General features: G+C 35.9%; 1 protein-coding gene across 1 annotated transcript; it reads left to right on the top strand.

Moving 5' to 3' along the window:
- The first annotated feature begins 1,945 nt into the window (after window positions 1–1,945).
- LOC121421379 (transmembrane 7 superfamily member 3-like) lies at window positions 1,946–24,805 on the top strand. Its single transcript, XM_041616076.1, has 10 exons — window positions 1,946–2,140; window positions 4,871–5,194; window positions 8,712–8,998; window positions 11,931–12,105; window positions 12,532–12,618; window positions 13,813–13,893; window positions 14,516–14,668; window positions 16,141–16,238; window positions 21,813–21,975; window positions 23,463–24,805. Exons 1-10 carry the CDS (start codon window positions 2,056–2,058, stop codon window positions 23,726–23,728), a joined length of 1,719 nt encoding a protein of 572 aa, XP_041472010.1. The 5' UTR covers window positions 1,946–2,055; the 3' UTR covers window positions 23,729–24,805.
- Window positions 24,806–26,038: the final 1,233 nt, after the last annotated feature.

Here is a 26,038-nt window from a genome sequence, read left to right as displayed (position 1 = left end):
CATCCTTGTCGCATTGCCAATGGGAGGATCTCCATAGCATTGGTGATTGCAATATTCAAATGCTCATAACTTTCTCATTATTTGTCTGGTTTTTCTCAAACTTTCGTTATTTTTTATTTTTCTGTTTCGACACTGGCTATAGCCAACTTGTTCCAAAGGTTTCATTTCTCTTTAAAGGGAGTCGAATCTTGGTTAATCAAATAAGTTATTTGAAAGGAGAAATAGAATGTTGCAAGATGAAATAAATCAGACAAGGAGTGGAAATTTAAGGCTGTTTGAAAATGAGATCACAAAATCACATCTCAAACTTACAATTCAGTGAGAAAATTTAGACAACTAAGGGATACATTTTGGCCTGTGTTATTTCATAAGGAATTTGTTGTTTAAAGAGTAAACAAGTTGAGGCAGTGGCAGATTCCGGGGGGCGGGGGTAGCACATCTGACTTGGTTCCACCCCCACCCCTTTGAGAGCGAAAATCAACATTTTTAATGTAAATATTTACTGTTCACACAAAAGTGTCCCCCCCTCTCCCTTTTGAAAGTGACACCAAACATTTTTTTATGGGAGTATGCTGTTCATAAACAAGTAAGAACCTTTAAATTGTTCTCTCTATTTTTTATTGGCTTGTGCAATTTTGGGGTGACGAAATGACCTTCAATTTCGGGTGAAACCCATTTTTCTTGCTTGTCAATATTTTCTCATGGAAAATGTGCCCCCCCCAACCCCTTTGAAAATCCTGGATCCGCCCCTGGGTTGAGGGCATATCAATGGCTTGTCCCCAACCTTAAGAAAATAATTCATTTTTTTGTATGTTTTATTGAAATAAATCGACATAATTACATATTTACAAGATTGGAATGATTCAAAATAAGAACATAATGTACAAGGTATAAGAAAAAAATGGTGTACAAGCTAGGGAGGATGATACATACGGTAACAAAACAATGAAAAGAGGGTACATTCATCACAAACAGTGTTTATACCCCGGGGGGGGGGGCACTTATTGACGAGTGGATACCATGCGCGACCAAAAAAACACGTTAAAGATGTCTTTTTCACGACAGGGCACGTTACGTACGTAACGTGAAAAGGGTGTCAAAAACACAAAAATAATGAAAAAGGGTATCTAATTCGCAAGGAAGATAACGTGTTTAGGGTCGAATTTGCGGGGATGATAAAACAAAATTAAATGTTTTATAAAGGATGTCCTTTTTGCCCCAACACTTCTTGTTTAGAGTCCGATTTGCGCGAGGTGTAGAAGGTGGGGTCGTACTAAACCAAATAAGGTAAAGCCGACGACCGAAGGACCCGTAACAATAAAACATTCCTGTACTTGTTTAGGGGTTCATTTCAGGGAATATTTGCCAAGAGTATCGTTTTGTTTCCAATACTTGTTAAGAGTAGGGTTTCACGCGCCAATACTTGTTAAGGGGTGCACTTTCAGAATATGGAAATTACGTGTTTAGGGTGCTTTTCGAGACCCCATGGTCGCGCATGGTATCCACTCGTGAATGGAAGTGCCCCCCCCCGGGTTTATAATATACCCCATATAATTGTTAGATGTCATACTTAGACGCGCCACAGGCAAGAAAGTTGAAAAAGGGAGAAATAAAGTAGGCCTACATGTTCTTTTCATGCATGCCAACTGCTTATATTTTTATTTATTCATTTTTCAATTCTGTATTCTGTTGCATTCTCCGAAAGTGATGCCCATTGCCTGTTCCCCCCCCCCCTCCCCTTCCATCTTTTCCCTCCCCGAGTCGACACACAAGTAAACTGCGTGTTATCACATCACCATGACTGATAGTGATGCGGGAAAAGGGGTCTTTGATTTTGGGTGGGTTGCATATTTTTTTATTAGGGGAATTCCCGTTCTAGCATAGTCACTTCACGTGACCCGCGCGCTGTGCATGTACTTCCAAAACTAAACACGGAACTCGGAAGAACGAACAGAAAGTTTAAGGGCAAGGGTACACTTTGCATGCGCTATGCATATTTAACGTTTTGAATACCCCCAAAAAACTGCCGTCCTTCTCGAAATATTTTCAGTTAAAATGAAGGCGATTTTGGTCACATTTTGGTTTCTTGCTATTCTTGGACCTGAGCTCTCGCTCCAAGACGACTGTTCGGACGCACAAGGTGAGAACTGACTGAGTGAATTTGAGAATGAGATTGAGAATGAGATGACATGACTGAGTTTTGTGAATGTTGACATTTTTTGTTGACAGCATTGTTGATCAGTGTTGGTATTGAACATGTCTTAGTAACGACTAACGTCGTTGATAGGTTTTTTCGTTAGCCTGCACTAGAATATGTAAATATATACCATATTAATGAAGCAAAGTGGTAATGCAGCATTGTACTTCGTTCCAACTGAGTTTATTTTTAACTTCAAATTTTTGATGTTTTAACATGTACGTCTTCTTCAGGGATCCATACAAGAAAGCTCGTAATGACAAGAACTGAAATAATAACATTCATGATTGTGGTTGTCATGGGACCATGCACAAAACAGCATCACCATCATAATAATATAAGAAAAGCATATTGCAGGCGCAGGCTGTCAAAATTAACATGTGAGAACATCATTGTTATGTAACAATCACTTATTATGACGCCATCACAGTCATGAAAGTGAAAGAATAGAATGGATAAAGGCTTTATATCAAGAAAATAAATCACTCCCAAATCACTCTATCTTGAAATCAACTGTTCATATTATGTATGGAGGAAAGTAGAGCAATAATAATAAACACTACAAGAAAAATCCTGAAATTATTCATAAAAATTGCATTTGTCCAGCCAAGACAGATCCTTGTTTAGGCCATACTGAAAACTTCGGCTTTGAATAATGGCTCGAAGTTCAGCGAGTTTCCTCTCTTCCGCGGATTTATAACCTCCGAAGAGAACTATTTTGAGATCACTTACATGTATACTAGAGTGATTTTCTCTGTTGAAGTGCTCAGCTACCGGGAACCATCGCGGTGTTGTCGGATCAGTAGACCTGTGTTTATTGAATCTTGTCCTAAATTTAGTACTGGTTTCTCCAATGTATACATCTGGGCATTTGCTACAGAGTAAGCAATACAGAATATTGCTTGAATCACAGTTGTGGTTGGGAGGTTTGATTGCATAACCAGTAGGGAGGTGTACTGTGCTGTCGGTTATGATGTGCGGATATATTTGACAATGGGCTTTTCCACAGGGTTGGTTACCCTTTGGTTGAGGGGGTCCCGGTAGCCGACTCTTCACGATCAATCTTTTAAGGCTGGGAGGCTGCCTCTGTGCATGCAACAGGGCCTTTGGCATGTCAGCTGTGATTTCACTCCACTCTTTCTTAAACGTCTGGGCAAGCTTTTTAGTTTGAGGGTGGAATGTGGAAACGAAGGGGATTCTACCTTTATACATGTAAACGATCATTCTCGGGGTCATACATATGCTATATCATGATGTGAAGAAACGTCAGGTATAGAGAGTAAGTTTAGCAGACATTTCTTATAGAGAGTAAGTTTAGCAGACATTTCTTATAGAGAGTAAGTTTAGCAGACATTTCTTATAGAGAGTAACTTTAGCAGACGTTTCTTCAATAAATCATATATAGAGAGTAACTTGACCCTGAGAATGAACGTTAACATGTAAATTATATCACTAAGTCAAGGATCAGGATTTGAATGTCAGTATTGTGATGCATTGACAACTTGACAGACTATCGATCTTTTTTAATTGATTTTTTAGTTTTAGTTTTAACAATAACATTCTGAATCAAGGTTCTACCTGGAAATAGGAATGGTTGTCTTTTCATATAACATCATTTTGGTCTTTTCCTTGTGTGTTTTTTTAATAGGAGGATCATTCAACATTAAGTGATTTTAAGTTAGCATTCAAATTCCAAATTTTTTCTTGTTTGTTCATTGTTCTCAAACAATGCTCATTTGTTCCAAGGGTTTTATTTCCCTGTAACTGCATCATCATGATCTGCATCGTGATTCAGCAAGACATCAAAAAGGGAAGTTATTCATGAAAGGACTTATTAGATGTCCTTCGGCCCTGTTTTCCAAATTAAATGATCTTTGGAAGGATGTTGCAAAGTTTTAAGCACTTTGTCTTTGAAATTGTATTCTGATTCATGAATACATGTGCATGTTCGGTACTGTAATTCCAAGCCGGTTCGTCGGTAATGCGATCACACACCACATGTGCTGCCGTGCTGGTACATTTTACTTTAAATCCACGATGCTGTACATGTAGGCTTGAGTTGAGTGCCTGTCCATCGATCTGCTATCTCCTCTGGTGGTATGGTAACATGGTATTACAGGCATGTAAATATTCTTACACACAACACAAGAAAGGACTGTCAGAAACGTGTATGCTAAAACCGAAGAAAAACAAATACAATATGGACAATACTGTCGACACCGGCTCATAGAGCAAGACGCAGTTCTTTGACCAGACCATGTGTTCTTTCTATAGGAGAGCATGTGATACAGATTTTTAAAGAATACATAAATAATAAATGAAATACATGTAATATAATCCTGATTTGTATAGCGCACTTATCTTGTTAGTGGCTCAAGGCACTCCTATATTACCCCAGCTAAGCTAGTCTACCGATTCTGGTGTGCACAGCTTTGTGAGGAATTACTGCCTGCCGGTACCCATTTACATCTCCACTCGGTCGAGTGCAGCACAGTGTGGATAAATTTCTTGCTGAAGGAAAACATGCCATGGCTAGCATTGATCATGTCAGGAAGACTATCCCACATATATCTTCAGCTCTGTTTAATACTGAAAAGAAAGTACTTCTTAATACCAAGCCGAGAACATTTTTTTATCCAACTGTCATCCTATGACCTCTTGTTTTCAATCCAGATCACTTACAGATCATAGCAGATGAATTCACGCTCTACAACGTGACAACGACGTTACCAAAGTTAACGTGCCTCAATCTCACCTTCCCTCACTTCCCGAACGTCACCTACACTTCAGTGTTGATACAGTACCATGTATGGAACTCTAATGTGACTGGCTCGCTCTACGCCACTCCACGACCTGCGTATGCAGTGATGGGTGATCATCTGGGCTTGGTTTGGCCCGCAAATCGTGTGGGCACCATGCAGAGTTACTTGAGCCTGACCAACGACAACGAGACTGCGACCGAAGCCCTGATTTTATATTCACCGTTCAACAGCTCGGGTAGGCTATAAAAATGTTTCATTCATTTATTCATATATATTCATTCATTTATGCATTCATTCGTTTATTTGTTCATTCGTTTATTAGCTCATCCGGCCCGGAGGGCAAGATGAGCTTGTGCCGTGGCGTGGCGTCCGTCGTCTGATTTCAATTCTGTTTGCTTATAGATGATAGCACTAGGTGGGGGATTCAAAACTTCTACACAGAATTTTGAAATTCATTAAATGTGCTAATTTTTTGCGCATTTTCAAAATTCACAAAAAATGCTTCTTATTAATTTGTTGACCGATTTTGAATTTTTTGCTTCCATCTGGTAGAGCTTCATGAGGTGCACCAAACTTCTACACAGAATTTTGACATTTTGACCAGAACAATTTTTATGCTAATATATGCGAAATTAACTTATGCACATTTTTCAAAATTCACATCTGGTAGAGCTGCATGAGGTTCACCAAACTTGTGCACAAAATTTAGAAATTTTGTCTGGAAAATAATTTATTCTAATTTATGCAAAATTTATTCATAAATCACAAAGAAATGATTTTTCTTCTTCAATTTCAATTGTGTTTGCTTTATATTGATAGCTCGAGGTGGTGATACAAAATTTCAACATAGAATTTTGAAACTCATTAAATGTGCTAATTTATTCATATATTTTGAGAAGTCACAAAAATCACTTATTTATTTGTTGATTGATTTTGAATATTTTTGTTCCATCTGAGAGCTACATTAGGTTCAACAAGGTTCTACAAAGAGTTAAGAAACTTTGACTAGATAATTTTTTATACTTAATTCATATGAAATTTATTCATAGATAGATCACAAAAATGCTTCTATGTCATTTCTTCATTAATTTCAATTCTATATCCTCAATTTATGTCACCAATATAATTCACTACAGTGTCGACTGGGCTGAAATTAAAATTGTGTTAAATTTGTTGCGAGATGCCTGATGAGCTCCACATCATTGATGTGCTAGTTCAGCCACATTCAATAATCATTCATCCATGATATCATTCATTCATTCACATCATCCACCGATTCATTCATCCATCCATTTCGTTCATTTATACATTCATTCATTTAGTTATTCATTCATTCATTTATTCAATCATACATTTTATAATCATTCATCCATGTCAGTCATTCCTTCCTTTATTCATTCCTGCTTTTATAATTCATTATTTCGTTCATTACTAATTCATTTGATCATTCATTCATTCTTTCAATTAGTAATTTTTCATTCATCACAAACGTATTCATTCGATCATTCACATTAAACACTTATTCAATCTTTCATTGTTTCATTCTTTTGTTCATTCATTATGTTATTGATTCAGTCATTCATTCATTCATTCAAATCAGTCATACAGCTGTACATTTATTCATTCATTCACTCATTTATTTGTTCATTCGTTCATTTGTTCATTCATTCAAATACACATTTATTTTCCTGCATCTATTATTTCATTATAAATTAATGTAATCATTTAGTATCCATTATATCACTATTCTCTTCTTTGCATGAATATTTCATAGAATTTAATTCAGTTGAGAAGTTAATGAAAACAGAAAAGGGGATTATTCACAATGAAAGGAATAGGTGTGCACAAGTGCGCACTATACCATAAAGAACTTGCAAATTTAGGATATTACTGCACACAATGAAAATGTTAAAGACAAAAAGGAATCAGTAGGACAGTGAAAAATTGAGAATACCGTACAACGTACTTGTACATGTATATAGGATAGAAGAAGAATCTTCTCATTCCGTGAAACGGTAGTGTGTTGTAGCAATGCATTAAAAATGCATATTTTGGTCTGCGTCAAAATGCCCGTTGAATATCAGAGCATATATTCATAGAAGGACAACAAATATCCCATAGGCTCCTGTACAAAATGTGAGATATGAAACTGTATTCAAGTCTGGTTGGGCATATGCTAATGCATGAAATATACAACACGTACAACAATGAATGTATTGCATGATGTGATGGGCAGCTTGCATGTAAAGCATAGTAATACTCACTGATGTCATAATAAACTCCATGTATTTGATCTTTAATTATGATGTGATGATGCCATATGTGCTATCATAGGTGACATGCCTATAGTCAAATTTCTCCCTCTTTTTGGGGAGTGGGTGGGGGGATAGATAATAAAAAATATATATGATGGCTTTATTTTCATTAAATACCAGAAATATTAAACTTATAAGGGTCAATATTCCACTCATCTGCGATTTTTTAAAATATTTTTCCCAGACTCTTGGAATATACAGTATCTGGTATTCCATTCTGAGCCATCTACATGTAGGCCTATATTTTCTACTTTCAACAACATGCAACATATACATTAGGTAGTGCTTTTACATACATATAGAATGATAATAATGATAATCCGCTATAGCACTTAAATACATCAGAACAATGTCTCTGTAAAGCGCGTCACAGATACATTATTACTCCGGTCCTCGGATCTCGGCATACCAGCACACAATGTATGCACTTCCTCCACTCCATGGGAGCATTCCAACAAGCGTTCCAAGATATTAATAATGCTTCTGAAAGACTGCATATAAAGCAATATTGTTTTAATAGTAATGATAATAATACATAACATTTATATGGTGCCTGCTACTGATGTTTCTAAGCGCATTGTGTTCTGTTTATGGTTTGTACTTGGGATTAAAAGAAAAGAAAGAAAGAAGGAAAAACATGTGGCAGGGGAAAATGACACAGCTAATTATGCAACTACACTAATAATCAAAAGTCAAAACTACCGTAATCTGCACCTCCAATTGACCGACCCACAACTGTGAATCATCTATTAAAACCCCCATTCCACAGAGATCAGGACCGCTGAAAGACCTTTGAAAGACCATGAATTTTGGTTGATCTTTCAGAGGTCTCTCAACGAACCTACAATGGTCTTTGAGGTCTTACACGAGTCCTGACTACATGTAGTCTTTCAGTGGTCTTCGTGGTCTTAATGGGCTCCAAAACTTGTTGAAACGGTTCAAAACAGTCTTACAGGAAAATGGTCTTTCAGTGGTCTTTCAGCGGTCATTCGATGAACTTTCAAAGGTCTTAATAGTCTTTCAATGGTCTTTTGGCAGTCTCTCAAGATTTTTTTGCGGAGATTACTGTAAGACTCATGAGAGATCAGGGAAAGATTATTCAAAGATCACTGAAAGACCAGGCAAATTCCATGGAAAAACCTCTAAAAGACAATTGAAAGATCTCTACAGGACTACTCTAAGACCAGTAAGACAAGAAATGTCTATCAGTCTTTTAGAATTTTTGAAAGGTCTTTCTGAGCCATTCCATAGAGATGACGAATCTTTAGGACTTCACAAATTTTAAGTCTTTCAGTGGTTTTCAACAGTCTCCGTTCTGTGGAATGGGGGCCTAAACAGGTAGGTTTTGACCTGATTCACCGACTTGGCATCTTATTATTTTTTTCCTTTGTTGATTCTGTAGCAGCTTTCGCAATTGTTTTTTTGTTTTCTTTTCAGTGCCTGTCCCCGGTGGATGTAACATGGAAGCTAACCTTCAGATCAATCCAAACCTCAAGATAGCATATCAAGTCGAGAACGTTCTCATCAACGTCACTTTCTCCATGGCGAATGTCGGTTACGACAAAGATCCTCCTGCCTGCGCGGGTTCCAATCCAAGAAAGAGCGTGCTCCGCTATGACTTTTATATCCTGTTCATCGACTGGAACAAGTATTCAAAGAACTCTCTGTTCAGCGACTTGAAGAAGATGATGACTGTTGAAGGCATTCTGAAACATGGTAGAAAGGTGAGCATACAGTCAAGGTTACCACAGTCATGGAAAATCCTGGAAAAGTTTGTGGTCATGGAAAGTCAGGAAATTTGGAAAATTCATGAAAAGTAATGGAAAAGTCATTGCATACATTTTTCTCTTCGCTATGGAGCTTTCCAGTTTGTCGTGTCTGGCAACTCTCATACTCTGTAATCATACTCTGCTATTGTTAATTGGTGTTCATGATTTCCTTTTTTCCCAGTTTTGTGACATCCAAAATTCTACATAACTCCTGGGACATCACGGGAAGTCATGGAAAGCAGCAATTTAGTCATGGAATTCTTCTTTTTTTCAAATTTCTGTGGGAACCCTGTTTAAAAATCGCTATAAGGGAGGGGGGGAGTAATGGGCTTGGGAGAGCAGCGAATGGGAGAGGAGAGGGATAGTGAGAGTTGGGTGGTGGTAAGGTTATGTTGATGAGGACAATGATTAACACTGTATATTTCTGTTTTATGTGCAAATGTATGTGCAATCCCAACCCAGATTACTGTATCATTTACAATATTCATACATGTTTTCCTCCTTCAGTTTCACCTAATAGCTTTATTTTTTTTTCTTTTCTACAAAGCAAGTAATTTCATACAATCCTCTCTTCAATCTACATGTATTGTTATTCATTCAAAATTGGTTAAATATATATTTATGTTAAAATGTGCATTATGTTAAAGGTATATAAATTTAGTCTACTCCTAACCTTTCCCCATTCCTGTATTTGACATTACTTCTCCCTCTCTATACTTTTCCTTTTGTATCCCCTTTCCAGTATTATACATTAGCATACTTTGTTATTTTTTTTACTGTTTCGCTTGTTTGTTTACTAAGATTTTACTATGTACAAATTCATGCAATTTAGCCTTTGGCTGCTATTTGAATTTTTATCACAATAAATACCATTTATCTATCTATCTAAAAGAAAGATAAAGACCTCAGGCACTATTAGTTGTCTTCAATAGAGAATATCATCTAATTCAATATCAGTATCATAATGGCATTGCAGGACTACAATCAATTATGACTTGAAACCAATTTGGCGCTTACTCCAAACTATTTCTTACTATGATATCATACAACAAGTACACACAGTTTGAAGGATGATAATGTTCTAGTCATTCTGTACTAATGTTGTAAGTTAGAGCCATTACGGGATCGGAGTTCGGTTCGGAAGTTTTGCTCCTAAAATCGGAATCGGTTCGGATATCGGATCGGAAGATATTCAAAAACAAAAAAATACATTAAACTTTGTATGTGGCCGGCGCGTCGACAAATGCGGCACGCTATTGTTTTGATCTCCGACAAAAGCGGAGGAAGAAGATGATGAGTTGTTTTGATCTCCGACATAATCGGAGGAAGGAAAATAAGATAATGACGTTCCAGCGCGCGACACTACCGCCGATCAACGATAGGCCTCTTCTCTACAACATCGTGGTGATGGCGGAGTCCGTCATGAACTTTTAGAGGCCGCATTACTTACCGAAAAAGACGCACTATTATCCAAAGTTGTTTACGATGATATTCACCTTCTCTACAATATCGTAGTGATGGCAGAGGTAATCGTAAACTCTTAGAGGTCGCATGACCTCCCGAAAAAGACGCATTATTATCCAAAGTTGTTTACCATGATATTCACCTTCTCTACAACATCGTAGTGATGGCGGAGGTAATCGTAATCTCATAAAGGTCGCATGACCTCCCGAAAAAGACGCATTATTATTAAGAGTTGTTTACCGTGATATTCACCTTCTCTACAACATCGTAGTGATGGCGGAGGTAATCATAAACTCTTAAAGGTCGCATGACCTCCCGAAAAAGACGCATTATTATCCAGAGTTGTTTACCATGATATTCACCTTCTCTACAACATCGTAGTGATGGCGGAGGTAATCGTAATCTCATAAAGGTCGCATGACCTCCCGAAAAAGACGCATTATTGTCCAGAATTGTTTACCATGATATTCACCTTCTCTACAACATCGTAGTGATGGCGGAGGTAATCGTAAACTCTTAAAGGTCGCTTGACCTCCCAAAAAAGACGCATTATTATCCAGAGTTGTTTACCATGATATTCACCTTCTCTACAACATCGTAGTGATAGCGGAGGTAATCGTAAACTCATAAAGGTCGCATGACCTCCCGAAAAAGACGCACTATTATCCAAAGTTGTTAGAGATGATTTTCACCTTCTCTACAACATCGTAGTGATAGCGGAGGTAATCGTAAACTCTTAGAGGACGTATAGTCAGATAGTCGTAAATATTACCGCGCATGTCAGCGTGTTCAACTAAATCTTATTTGCCTCCGCTTAAGATCAAAACATATCGTCTTTTCGTTGTTTTTCTTCCTCCATTTTTGTCGGAGATCAAAACAAATTATCATCATCATCATCGTTTTGTTCTTCCCCGATTATGTCGGAGATCAAAAAAAAATCATAATCTTCTTCTCCGCCTGCCTTTCCGCTAATATCGGAGATAAAAACAAATCATAATTTTCTTCCCCTTTATCTTCTTTTCCTTCCACCGCTTTTGTCTAAGATCAAAACAAACCAGCGCATTTCGACGGCAAACATGTCGCCACGTATTTTTTTGTTGTTGTCTTGTTATGTTTTGGTTTTTCCGATCCGATTTTTGACCAGTGGGGAAAAATCGGAGTTCGGAAAAATGTAGAAAAAAGGGGGAAATCGGATCGGATCGGGAATTGAAATAAAAATCGGTTACAGCACTATTCTGTACCCCGAACATTAAAATATATTTTGTTATATTTTTCTGAAGTAGGCATGATGCAACTGGTCCAGGCTCAGATCGTAGACTAGTCACAAGGTGAGCCGTAGTCTCAGTGCCCATTTAGTCCCACCATGCATACAGTACTGCATGTCTGAATGACACAGGATAAATGTTCTTCTCATTCAATGTAGATCCATACTTTTGGCAAAAATGACAAGCTGGAGCTGAGTTTGGCGATGTTCAACGGACGGGGCGTTATCCTGAATGCGATAGCGAGAGATTCAACGACCAACCAGATGGCACCCTACTCCCCGGCAGTCACCTACGCCTGCGGGAATAACCATGGGAGCCTGTGCTCTGGAAGGGGTAAGACTGGTTGGGATTTAGCCAGGGTTGGCCATTTCCCGCTTTAATAATTTATACATATCCTGCCCTGTCGTATATGAGGGGAAACTTTTGTTGGATAGCATGTGTGCTCTATTCATGACCACTCCCTATCATACAAGCTTTGCTTTTTAGTGGGATCCTCCATTTTTCACAAATTATAAATCACAAATCCTTTACACATGATTATTTTTTATATACATGTAACTCATGTCTTTTTCAAGTTGATTTAATGACCTTCGTATATTTTTTTTATGTTGACTCGTTTTGATTGTATCTATTTGATTTATATTTTGTTGAATGAAAGTGAAACAAATGAAATGAATGAATTCCTATTTTATACAAGGGATTATTAAGCTACAATTTATATAAAACAATTGTTTTTTTTTTCTCTTTCTCTTACTGCAGTTCAACCTTTATACGGTGTAGTGTTTGCTGTAGCAATGATCATTGGAGGGATAATCTGCTTCTCAGGACATCATTTCTTCCATGCAGGTACGTGTACATGTAAACATGTAACCATCTAACTTGATTCCTTCCAAAGTTATTGATCAGGAGTTGGCAATTGGGTATTTAACTTCTTTATCAGCTAGAATGAACAGTGATAGTGACTGTATATATATACTCGGCAAAAAAAGTTCTTTGACACTTTACAAGTTAAAATATTCCATATAGATTCGATTAAAGGCAAATTATTGTATGTCAACATGACCAGACAATATTCGTCTTCCAGTATGACATGACATTTTCATGTGAACAATCATGCATGGGTGGTTAAATGCTTTAAATACATTTGGATAGCTTTCCATCTTGGTATGAAAAAAATATTGGATGATTAAAGAGTATGAATCTTTGCACCACCTAGAAGATTTTCATTGGTGTCATGATCTTGCAGTTGTGCACTATTATGCGTCAAAATATCCCAGACCTTTGAAGGTTAACGCCTGTGATATTGTCTTTTTTTCCTTTTTACAGAGATTGTATTATATTTAAGATATCTTCTGTTTTGTCTCAAAAAGGGTATTGGATGATTAAAAGAGTATGAATGTTCGCACCAACCAGGGGACTATCTTTTGTGTCATGATCGTGAGATTGCACTCCATTGTGCATCAAAATATTCCAGATATATAAATAATGTTCAATGTAAACTTTGCACAATTAGTCTTCGGACTACAGCATTGTATTCTGTTTTATATCTAATAAACCGAATTGAATTGAATAGAATTGAATTGAATATTTTTAGGTTAATGCCCGTGACTTTGATTTTTTTTCTTTATACAGAGATTGTACATTGTGGATAGCTTTCCATTTTTGTATAAAAAATTAATGTACGATTAGGCAAAAGGGATGCTCTTCCAACTTCTTCCCTCGAACTAAAAAAGATTGGAATGAGTTAAACATGGACACAACATTGATAAACTCATTGGACTCTTTCAAATCCACAATCACTCAAAAACCATGTGTGCTGCTTACTTGGCGATCTCACACGCATCAATAAAGTTGGCGGAGTACAGCAAGTCTGCATGTGCCGACTTCACCCAAGACAAGATTAAAATAGTATTAATATTTACACAACGCAGAAGACTGTCTTTGGTGTCATTATCCTGCAATTGTGCACCATTAACTGTGCGTTAAAATATCTCAGAATTTGTAGGTGACATTGATTTTCTTTTTTCCTTCTTTATACAGAGATTGTATTCTTTGGATATCTTCCGTTCTGTCTCTTCTCGATCATGATTCTGTCTGCAAACACCGCCCTCACTCAAGATGGTAAAGCCAATCAATCTTTATCAACTTAGCATTAACGCATTTCATATGTTGTTTGTTTATGATAAGATATTTGCCCAACTTTGCCCACAGTGGTCATAACTCTAAATGATATCCTTTAACCTTCCCCTAAATATGAATTCTTTTTAACACACCTACATGTGTATTGTAATTTATGATAAGACGTGTATACAGAGTATGTGTATGAGCCCCACCTTAATGACCTTGTACATCCTAAATTAAATCCTAAAACCTTACCCTAGCTCTGGACCTTGACCTTTCCAACACAACTATTTCACTACATTTCCGTACATCATTGAATCAAACAGTTACAATGTATAATTTTCTATGATTTTTCATCAGTGCATGTCATTCTTGCATGTATGCTACTGGCTATAAACTCAATGGCCCAAATCCACAAAGGTGGTTTTGAAAACCCACGGTTGAATCCATGGTTTACGCAGATTTCCTGTACATACATAACGCTTAATTTAGCGCGTATCGGGCAGGTGTATAAACATGCGCAATGCTGATGCATGCTTTTGTCACAGTGAGACAGCTATACATGCATATCCCTAATCATTTTTATTACTATGATTAATGTTGTTATTATATTTTATTGCAGTAATCTTGTTGATTTCTCTGACCATGGGTATTCCTGGTGGCTGTATGTGGTTGGCCTTGTGGTGGCGCTTCGGTTACGTCCTTCCCATAATGATGTGGGTGTCGTTGAACCTTGGATTCCTCTTCTCTGCTATCATCTTCTTCACTCCCTTCGGTGAGTCACAGCCTCCTTTCAATAAGTCAAAACGTCTTACGTAATTACTAATTCTACTGGAATGGCGGTACTCTCGATGACTATATAATTTTTCTATATTTGTATGTCAACATTTGGAGCTAATTCACCTAGAAATATTGCTGAAATGAAGGTTACAGAGATAAAATAGCCCCCACCCTATTTTAAGTTTATTTTCTTCAAAGTAACATTTGCGCAAGCATGTCATCCACGTTGCCATTGTTAGATATGCAATATCTGCCAAGGCACTTCTCTGTTGCATATCATACGAAAATTGAAAATTTTCCTGAAAGATAAAATGCCATCTCACATTACTAATTTCAGTGTTGAAGATCAAAGGAAATGTTTGAAAGATAAAATTACCTCAGAATACCATCCCAGGGTATTGTGCCAACTGTTATGAAAGCAAAGGTCTCGTAATACCCCTGAAAGAAAAATATCCTCTAATTAGTAGGTATCTATCCAAATTGCAATCGTAGTCATAGTGTGTTTTAATTGCAGTAATGAAATTTATGATAATTCAAAATAAAATGCTATTACAGTTTGGAGGGGTTTTCCATCTCTCCTTTGATAGGAAATGTTATTGTTTGGTACAAGTCATTAGTATAATGATACGGCTTAATATGTGTGCAGAGATGTAGAGTCATGTTTAGTAAAACTGTTTTGATTTTTTTTCTCTCTCTCTCTCTTTCAGGAAATTTGATTGCTTGGTACAAGTCTTTAATATAATGATATTGCTTTATATATGTGCAGAGCTATTCATGTACATGTAGTTACAACTGTTTTTTCTCTCTTTCTCTCTTTATAGAAAATTTGATTGTTTGGTACAACTCATTAGTATAATGTTATTGCTTTTTTATGTGTTTGGAGATATTCGTGTACATGTAGTTACAACTGTTGCTCTCTCTCTATCTCTCTCTTCAAGTCATTAGTATATTGATGTGGCTTCATGAGATATACTTGTACAAGTAGTTACTGTTGTTTTTATTTTTTAGTCGTTTTTTCTTCTCTCTCTCTCTCTTTATAGGAAATTTGATTGTTTGGTATAACTCATTCGTATAATGTTATTGCTTTTTTTTAAAACATATTTGGAGATATTTGTGTACATGTAGTTACAACTGTTGCTCTCTATCTCTCTCTTCAAATCATTAGTATATTGATGTGGCTTCATGAAATATACTTGTACATGTAGTTACAATTGTTTTTATTTTTTGGTCGTTTTTTTTCTTCTCTCTGTTTATAGGAAATTTGATTGTTTGGTACAACTCATTCGTATAATGTTATTGCTTTTTCTATATGTTTGGAGATATTCGTGTACATGTAGTTACAACTGTCTCTCTCTATCTCTCTCTTCAAGTCATTAGTATATTGATGTGGCTTCATGAGATATACTTGTACATGTACAATTGTTTTTATTTTTTGGTTGTTTTTTTCTTCTCTCTCTCTGTTTATAGGAAATTTGATTGTTTGGTATAAGTCAGTAGCCTATGGTATGGCATACATGTGTGGGGTTATGATCATTCCAGTAATCCTCATCGCATTCTCAAAGTTTGTAAGTATAGACTTTTTTTTAAATTAAAGGGATGGTCAAGGCTGGAGATATTTATATCTCAATAAATAGAGTAAAATTCACAAAGCAAAGTGCTAAAAATTTGATAAAAATCGGATGATAAATAACAAAGTTATTGAATTTTAAAGATTTGCAATATTCCGGTGAAATGGTTCTAGGCATGTTGTTGTAAATATGTATTAGATGGGCTGATGATGTCATATCCCCACTTTTTCTTTTATATTTTATCATATGAAAATTAGGTTTATCTAAAGTTTTTCTACCAAGAACTAAAACAATTGGATTGAAAACTGATTAGGTGCAATTTGGGGGGTTATTTGCATGTACTGCCGCAACTTGATTTAATCATTATGGAGACACATCACTTGCGCATGAATGAAAAAATGAAACATTTATGATTTTATATAAAAAAATAAGAAAAGGGAAAGTGGAGATGTGACATCATCAGCCCACCTAATGGATTTTCATGACAATGTGCATATACATGTAACTATTTTCACAAAATATTGATAAACTTTAACATTCAACAACTTTTTATTTTTTATCCGATTTTGATGAAATTTTCAGCATTTTACTCTGTGAATTTTGCTCTATTTATTTAGATATAGATATTTGCAGCCCGGACCATCCCTTTAAGACTTCGGTCAAATCACTGTACGCTTTGTGAAGTAAAACCTGTATGTATGTAAAATGACTGCCCATGGAAAACATGGAATATTTATATGTCCACCTATACATGTAGGTGGTCATGATGATAAATAGATATATGTACCGTGTACAAGGAAACCGAAATACTGACTCAAATCTTTTGGGGTTTTTTCCTCTCGGATTTATCATGGATTTACACAAAAGAGAGAGTACCAGAAGCGATTCTGGATCTGAGCTTGAAAAGAGGATTCATTTCTTGTTCAGGAATTGGTTCTTTATATGACCATTTCAAATAAATTCATACCAGATGGCGAATATGAAATTATTACTTTTATGCCAAATTTATGACCTATGAGCTTCTGGATTACTATTTACTTTTAAAGGTTGGCAACTCTGTGTATATCTATTTTGCCCTATTCAAGCTATGTACATTATACAGTGCGTCCCAGAATAAACGAAACCGAGATTTAGCGATCATTTATCATAACTTAATCATAAATAGAATAGACAAATGACCTACCAATTTAAAGCTGAGAATCTCCTCTTTCATTTTCAATTATTGAAATTCAAGCCTTATTTTAAATGACCAGAACTTTGTTATTTCTTGACCATTTTCTCTAATTTAGGTATCAAATTAAAGAGGAGATATGGAACTTTTCAAAAATGTGGTTTTCTTTTTGAAACCCAGATACCCCCCGCCAAATGAGTTTTTGGTATCCTTTTTTCAAATTGTTTTTGCTCACTCATGCGTGATTGAGAAATAATCTAAGTAATATCAGATGAAAGAGGAGATTCTAAGCTTTAAATTGGTAGGTCATTTGTCTATTTTATTTATGATTAAGTAATGATAAATGATCGCTAAATCTCGGTTTGGTTTTTTCTGGGACGCACTGTATACATGTACTGTATATAAAGTAAATAATGGTCTGTTTGTCTTGGAAAGACTTCTATTAAAGAAACAAGAGAACTTGTAGGAAACGGCCCAAGATATCCTAGTTTAGACTTCCTGCATACAAGGAACTGTAGAAGTGAAAGTAGTACATCCTGTGTCTGCATCACAAATAGACTTAGATTAAAGGAGTACTTTACAAAAGAAAAATTGTTTCGATAAAAAAAATATATACATGTATATGAGCTTTGAAGAAAGAGCAAAGCTTGTCTCCCCGAAACGTCGAGAAAAGAGTTCTTTTCAGAACTACATGTACAACCAGAAAGATAAATAAACAGTCCTTTTCAGGACTAACCTAGACATAGTGTAACCGCAAAACTCTCTATCAAGAAATGTATATTTAATTTAGTAACATACAAGTGAGGATTTGGACTAAATTCATCCAATAGTATGAACAGAGCTATGCATTTTTATGGTATTGATTTTGTGACATGACATGCGAACATCCCTTTTATATGGTATGTGATAATTCTGTGAATTTCCTGTGTCATGGTATTTGAATATGATTTCATCTCTTTAAGGTAAATGCTAGTTTTGGTAACGAGATCAAAATGAGTTCGTACAGAATCCAATAAAATGACCACCAAAGTGTCTGTTTGTGTAAATAAAATGCATGTGCCAAAGGATTCTGGAAGAAATTGTGTAATTGCTGAGAAATCAGCAAATGAGCACAGGATTCGGGTAGAGTGTCGGGCCCGACGCTCTAAGCAATAATTATACATTGTCCCACGTGCGCTTATCTGTGTTGGGGATCTTCGGTGTGAACATTTTTCAGTGTAGATTTCAAGATCACAAAGTTCAGTTAACGTAACTGTACCAGATCTAGATCCTTGATGATATACTGACAATTAAGCCTTGTTTTGCAGACTTTCTCATGAAATCAGTTTTTACTGCAACTACTGGAATTTCTCTTTAATTGATACATTATTGGCCACATTTCAAACACTCTACAGTAATATACACTCATGTTAAGTAGTCAACAGGAAATACATGATTCTATTTTTAGGACTCGTTTGGTTAAATAAGCCTAGTACATGTAGGTTTGAGACAGAAGGAAACTTGGGGCTGTTTCACAAAGATTTTAGTATGACTTTCTAAAGAGTTGCACTTAAATGTCTAATTGCACGATATATAAAAGGCATGACAGCATTGGTAAGACCATATAAAGAGGACACGCACTACTGTGTATTGATCAATTAGATTGCGCGTTGTATTTCAGATATGCATCGGCATATAAGTGCGACCAAAGTCATAGTACTTAAATCTATGAGAAAGACTTCCCTGATGTAATATTTCATAAGCAAACATTAATGCTACATGTAAACTACACTATCTGCAGTGAGTAATGATTTCAAAATAAAACTTTTTTAATCAAGATTTATCATCTCAATCACTCATCCTTAATCTATATCTAGTAGGTTTTGCATGCTTTATCCAACAAAAGTGAGCACACCCTAATGTACACTGTACATTAAACATTACTGTATATTAACCCTTCACAATTATGAGCTTCACAGAAAATGAAGCACAGACATTGTTTTAGGAACCTTTTCTTAAACACACCTTTAAAAATGGGAGTGAACGGAAAAAGGCTATGTGTCGTTGTGTGTTAAGAAAAGTCTTAGAATATAAAAAAGTGGGATGACTACATGTATTATAATATATTAATCCTTCACAATTCTGAGCTTCACAGAAACTGTAGAACATTCATTGTTATCGGAACGTTTCCATAAACACACCTTCTTTGAAAGTGGGAGTGAACTGAACAAGGATGCATGTGGTCACTTATTGACTGTGTTATACGTGTAAATAACTAGTCTTAGGATATATTCATTTTGAGATACATTTAGCTATCATTGTTAATACAGAGAATAACTATTAGCCTATGATTTTGATTTTATTTGTATATAGAAACTAAAATATTTTGATAGATAGATAGATAGATTGATACTGTAGATAGATAGACACATGTACATGTAGATACTGTAAATAGATCTATAGATAGATAGATAGGTAGATAGATAGATAGATACATGTAGATAGATAGATAGATAGATGGTTTATTAATAAAACTCAAGATGCGGCTAAGGCCAAATTTCGATGCATTACAAGGTAGTAATGACAAAAATATATATTCTAACAGTAACATAGATAATTACAAAATAAATAATACAGATAAAGTATTGCTCCGAAACTAATTGTGTTGTTGAATTTTAGAAAAACCCTAAACCCTGAAGAGGTTTTTCAACAACTTCAGCAGCTATCCCGGGAATGAAAACATTCAGTCTGACTTGCCATGGTGAAGTAATTTGAAGTTTCACTTTAATACATACATTGAGAGGAAATGTACTTAATGATGTGCTATATATGATTATTGCAGCATTAATGCATCATTAAAGACCACTATTCTTGTCTCTCCTTTTGGTGGTCTTTAACGACGGGTCTCACTGTAGTAACCTGGTCATAAAGAATATTCATGTATCCTCTATTTTTTATGGTCTTTTATGACAGGCTTTGCTGTAGTAACCTCTTCATAAAGACCACTTGCTCTTTAAAGACCATTATTCTTGTCTCTCCTTTTGGTAGTCTTTATGTACAGTCCTCACTGCAGTAATGTTATATATTTGTACAGACTATGTGCTCATTAAAGACCACTCTTTTTGTCTTTCATTTTGGTAGTCTCTGTATTTATAGTTCTCACTGCAGTATAAATGTTTGTTTCTTCTTTTGGTGGTCTTTAAGTACCAGAGCTACCAAGTCTCACGCATTATGCGTGAGACTCAAGCATTTTGGACTCTTGTTCATCCCCTCAAATCTATGTCTCATGCAACTATCACAGCCTATCCCAATATACATTGTACACACTGTCTGTGATCTCACTCAGATTTACAGAAAATCTCACGCGTAGCTGGTCTTTGGACTTGGCATCTCTGAAGTACAGTCTCCTGTCTTACAGGAACTTGTTCATAAAGACCACTGACTCTTTAAAGGCCAGTAGTTTTGTTGGTCTTTCAGTGGTCTTTAACAACAGGTCTCACTGTATTACAGTAACCTGTTCACAAAGACCACCGGCTCTTTAAAGACCACTATTAGTATCTTATTTCTGGTTGCCTGTGTACATGGTTTTCATAAATCTGAACATAATCATATCCCACCATTGTATATTAAGGATGCAATGAATTAATGTAGCCATGAAGTTTCGGCCAAATTACTGACACCATTTTGAAGTTGAATGGATGAATACATATGGCTGTTATTATAGACAAAAAGATTAATTGATCCTAGAATTGGAGTTTCAGTTTCGTACTTCCGCAATTTAAATGATTGATGTTGCTATGACATCATAACTGAAAATAGTGTGTCACTCCACCTAATGGTTACATCGAGTTAGCCTAGTCTACAAGCAAAGACTCAACTCAGGCACTATTAAAATATACATTTATAGAAATGAGACTGTATACTCTAACCCCTGATATAATTTCCCAGTTGGGTGTGGTATGAAAGACATCACTGCATTGGTCAGAATCATGCTAAAAGGATGTGCACTACTGCATTTTTTTTATATAATTTGATTTGATTTGAGGGAGAGTGAAATTACTCTTATTTATTTCTTTCAATAATGTATGTCAAAAACATCCAAATATCATACATTATTTTGAACATAAATATACAAATATAATCATGAAACATTAAGATGAGATTTTTTTTTTAATAATGAAAGAAAATGGTATCCCAAAAAGCCTCAAAGGCTTGAAAAAAGGGAAATCAAGAGTAAAACATAGGAATGATTATAGAAAATGATTGACAAATAGAACAGAGTACCGGAATGTGTCCCCACTGTAACATTAATAAGATCATGTGCGTATTGATATTACGCTTACCGTACATGTAACTCGTTGTGAAACCCACCCCCTCCCCCGTCCTGAATAACGTTCTTATTTCTCTTTTGTTTTTTTCAGCTGAGCATGCTTGCGTGTGCAGTGTGGGGGAGCTATCTTGTCGTAGCCGGCATTAGCTACTATGGAGGCGGTGTTCTTCATTACATTGTGCTGAACATTATCCATAGATCTTACATAACAGGGTACAGTGAAGCCCATGTCATTGTACCGATGAACCCTTTAGGTAAGTCTTTAGGTGGTTTTCTTCATTAGATCGTAAATACCAGGGTACAGTGAAGCCTATGTCATTGTACCAATGAACCTTTATGGCCCCCCCCCTCAACAATTTTCGCGATATATCTGCTGCGCGAAATTTTTCACCTCGCAGCTCACTGACTTTTTACATTCAAGTCTCGCACAAATTTTGAGACCAAATTTGTGACGCCAGGGTACGCGGTTACGACATTACGCAACATTATGCAAGTGCATGTCAGAACCAAAATTGCTCATAAACGTGATTTCATGTACAAATCCAATGCAAATTGCGTATTTAGCCAAAATTCATAAATGTATCATTATTTCTACTTTTTCTGATTAAACTTAATTGATTTTGCCTTGTTTATGATCAGAATTACGTCTGGAACAATTTCCATTGAAAAAACAATAAAAACAAAAAGTAAAAAAACAGAGAAATACATAAGAAATTCATAAAACAATAAAATACATAAGAAATTTATTTCCAAACCAAAGTTTTTTTGAATTACGATTGTTAAGAATGCTACAAAGAAAATTTTTACCAACAATTAGCATTCTAGGAGTTTTATTTAGTGAATTAGAGCAAAAAGTATGATTTATGCATAAATTAGCATAATTAATTCATATAAAATAAAATCTCATTATTTTGGAAATTTTACCATACAGCCTTGTAGATTACATCGCACACTACCATCATGCAAATTTTTGCGCCGCTCGCGCGATCGGCGGCCGAGATCTTAAGATCCCCCCCCCCCCCGGGAATGACAAGAATCAAAATACCCCGGGAGATTTAGGGTTAAGTCTTTAGGTGGTGTTCTTCATTCGATCTTACATACCAGGGAACAGTGAAGCCTAGGTTATTTTACAGATGAACGTGGGGGGTGTTTCACAAAGATTGAAGTACGACTTAGTGTCGCACTTAAATACCGAGTTGCTTACGGTATGAAAGTCTTGACCGCATTGGTCAGATCATGTCATGAGGACGTGCACTAATGTGTATGTATCAATTAGATCGTGTGTTGCATATCATGTACGCATCAGCTTTTAAGTGTGACTTAAGTCATACTTAAATCTTTATGAAACACCCTCTAGGTCATGTAGCCTCATAGGAGGCAACTCCCCCCTCCCCACTACCCCCTGACAAAAATTCCAATAGGCGCTATAAAAATGTATTATTATTATTATCGATTGAAACTGAAACCACAGTTACAGAAGACATCAATGATATTGATGAATATGAAGTGTAATTGCGACATGAAGAATGAGGGATAAGAAATACTTCATGCTAATTCCAATTTACACTGTTCAATTTCATGGATACATGGTTTTGAAATTCAGTAGGGTGTGTATGCTGAAGTAAAAGAAATACCAAACTTTTTTAGATTGAATTGAATTGCTTGTATTTTATCGCGCTTGTCACTTGTTTGTCAAAGCAATGATTCAATTATTATGTTTTCTTCTTTTGAACATATCCAGACTATTTCCTGATAGGCTTATGGTTTGTACTGATCGTAGCCGGTGTTCTTGTTCAGCGTCGACTCACTAGAGGGCGACGTGACTTCCCACTCTGTCGTTACAAGGAGAACCTGCTGAAGCGTAACCACGAGAAGGCGATGAGGAATCGTAACCGCTACGAGGATCGAGAGCGCCAAGGCCAGCAACGCGTGTTGGAGGATCCTGCGGGAAACGTGAACGCGGGCGACGTGGGCGATGACGACAGGAATCCACTCATTGTAGATTAGTGAAAAAGAATGCTATGTGAGATAGTTTTATATTATATGGTCTACAACCAGTTGGTCTAATTCTCAGAGAGTCTAATATCAAATGGGCTAGAGCTATTTGGTCTACTTTCAACTCAATGTAAATTAGTGAAAGACCTTGTTATGTGAGGTTGGTAAATATTGTCTTGGTCTACACTATATCTCAGTCTAGTATCTCAAGGGCTAAATTCATTTGGTCTACTTTCAATAGTGAAAGATCTTGCTATGTAAGATTAGTGTATATTCCCTGGGTCTATGAGCAGTTGGTCTACTTCCCAGGTAGTCTAATATCGCATGGGCTAAATCCATTTTGTCTACTACATATCAATTAATTTTAGATTAGTGAAAGACCCAGATTGGTTGATATTGTCTTGATCTAGACTACTTCTCAGTCTAATAACTCATTGACTAATTCCATTTGGTCTACTATCAATAGTGAAAGATCTTGCTATGTGAGATTAGTCTACTAGTATATTCCCTTGTCTATGAGCAGTTGGTCTACTTCCCGGGTAGCCTAATACCACACTCCACCCCACCCCCACCCAAAAAAAAGAGGGAGAAATTTGCAGACCAAAATATGCATTTTTAATTTATTGCTATAACACTCTATGGGTATAGCCTAACTGGAAATTAGGCTTATAGGTTCATGTAACATTGTAACTGGGCTAAATGGAACTAAAGCAAACACTGATTAGACAAATAGGTTAGACCATGTGGGATGATACCAAATGGAAAATAGACAAAGCGGATGTAGACCATTTGGCAATTTACTTTTTACATCGCTGGAATACTTGATGAAAGTATTAGCTCATTTTCCTCAATTTGAGGTAAAACTATCTACACTTTATATGTAGTTCTTTAAACATTCCTTCCATTAATAATCATTTATCATCATTAGATGTTCTGAAAACTTAGGGTATGCCTTTAAAGTATGTCCCAGAAATCCAGAAATTGAGATTCCCATTTTTCTCCAAAATGAGCAAATAATATTTTTACATTTGATTTACAGCTTAATAAAACTCTGTTTATCTTTTATATTGATACCAACTCGGATAACTAATTTATTTTAGCACGCACCACATGTATGTGGTTTGGAGTAATAGTTCATGGATATTCATGTGATTTAGACTAAAATTGCATGAATGCTATCAAATCTACTTTGGAATAATTTATTAATATTCGGGTTACTGGGATTAATATTTTCCTTGAATATTCATGATTTTTTCCATTGGTTTATGAATATTCATGTGATTTAGAGAAGTACTGAATGAATAATTTATTTTTATTTGGACAACTCATGAATATTCATCTGATTTGGCCTAATATTCCATGAATGTTAAAATGTGATTTGAACGAATAGTTCATGAATATGCAAGGATTCTGACTAATAAGACATGAATGTTCATTTGATTAGCCCCAAGTAAAATATCTTCTGACTTGGAATCCTTGTTTAAGAATACAAAATAAATGAATGAATTAACTCTTCCTGAATATTCATCTTCCTATTTTATCTCATGAATGTAACGTGCATCTCAAAAAATATTTTATAATCCATGGAAAAAAATCATTATTAATCCACCTTGATATTGTAAACAATTGTTCATTATGATATTTAGAATGAAAATGAAATTAGTTACAATAAAAAGTATACACTGTACATACATGTACATGTATACACACATAAATATTGTTTTGTTTGTTTGTTTATGGTGTGCACTATAAACAAAAACTGTGATAGTATATAAACTGTATTATAAAACAGGTTCAAGGATGTAGCCAATGGTGAGTGCGTATTCAAGTCACGTGTTCATGCTTTAATTATGCGCAACCTTCCAGTCGTGCATTTTTCGTGCAGCACTGTGCAATTTTTGTGCAGCATTAGTCCCAATAGCATGTAAAAACTGATACGCGTTCAGTAAAAGAGACTGGCTAGGATTTTGATGCGCTTACTTAGGCGCGTAGTAGATACGCCTGTGATGTCATAATTGACAGTCTTGTGATCTCTTCGTCTGTGTGATCGTACACAAGTTGGAGGGATTTGAACAAGATTTCCATGAAAAATTCATTTTGCCGACCCGTTTTATAAAACAATGCACATTTTAAGATTCGTGATGTTAGTGACGATGCGAGCAACTCTCGGGCATTCACAATATTATGCAAAAGCACTCGGCACAAGCGCCTCTTGCTTTCGCATAATTGTAAATACCCTCGAGTGTGCTGCATCGTCATAACACACTCATAAATGTGCATTAATTGTATAGTAAAGAATGAAGTATTTTAATCATTATAATG

Source organism: Lytechinus variegatus, chromosome 9 (genome assembly GCF_018143015.1).
Source record: "Lytechinus variegatus isolate NC3 chromosome 9, Lvar_3.0, whole genome shotgun sequence".
Lineage (NCBI taxonomy): Eukaryota > Metazoa > Echinodermata > Echinoidea > Temnopleuroida > Toxopneustidae > Lytechinus > Lytechinus variegatus.
This window is presented reverse-complemented; position numbering and strand designations above follow the sequence as displayed.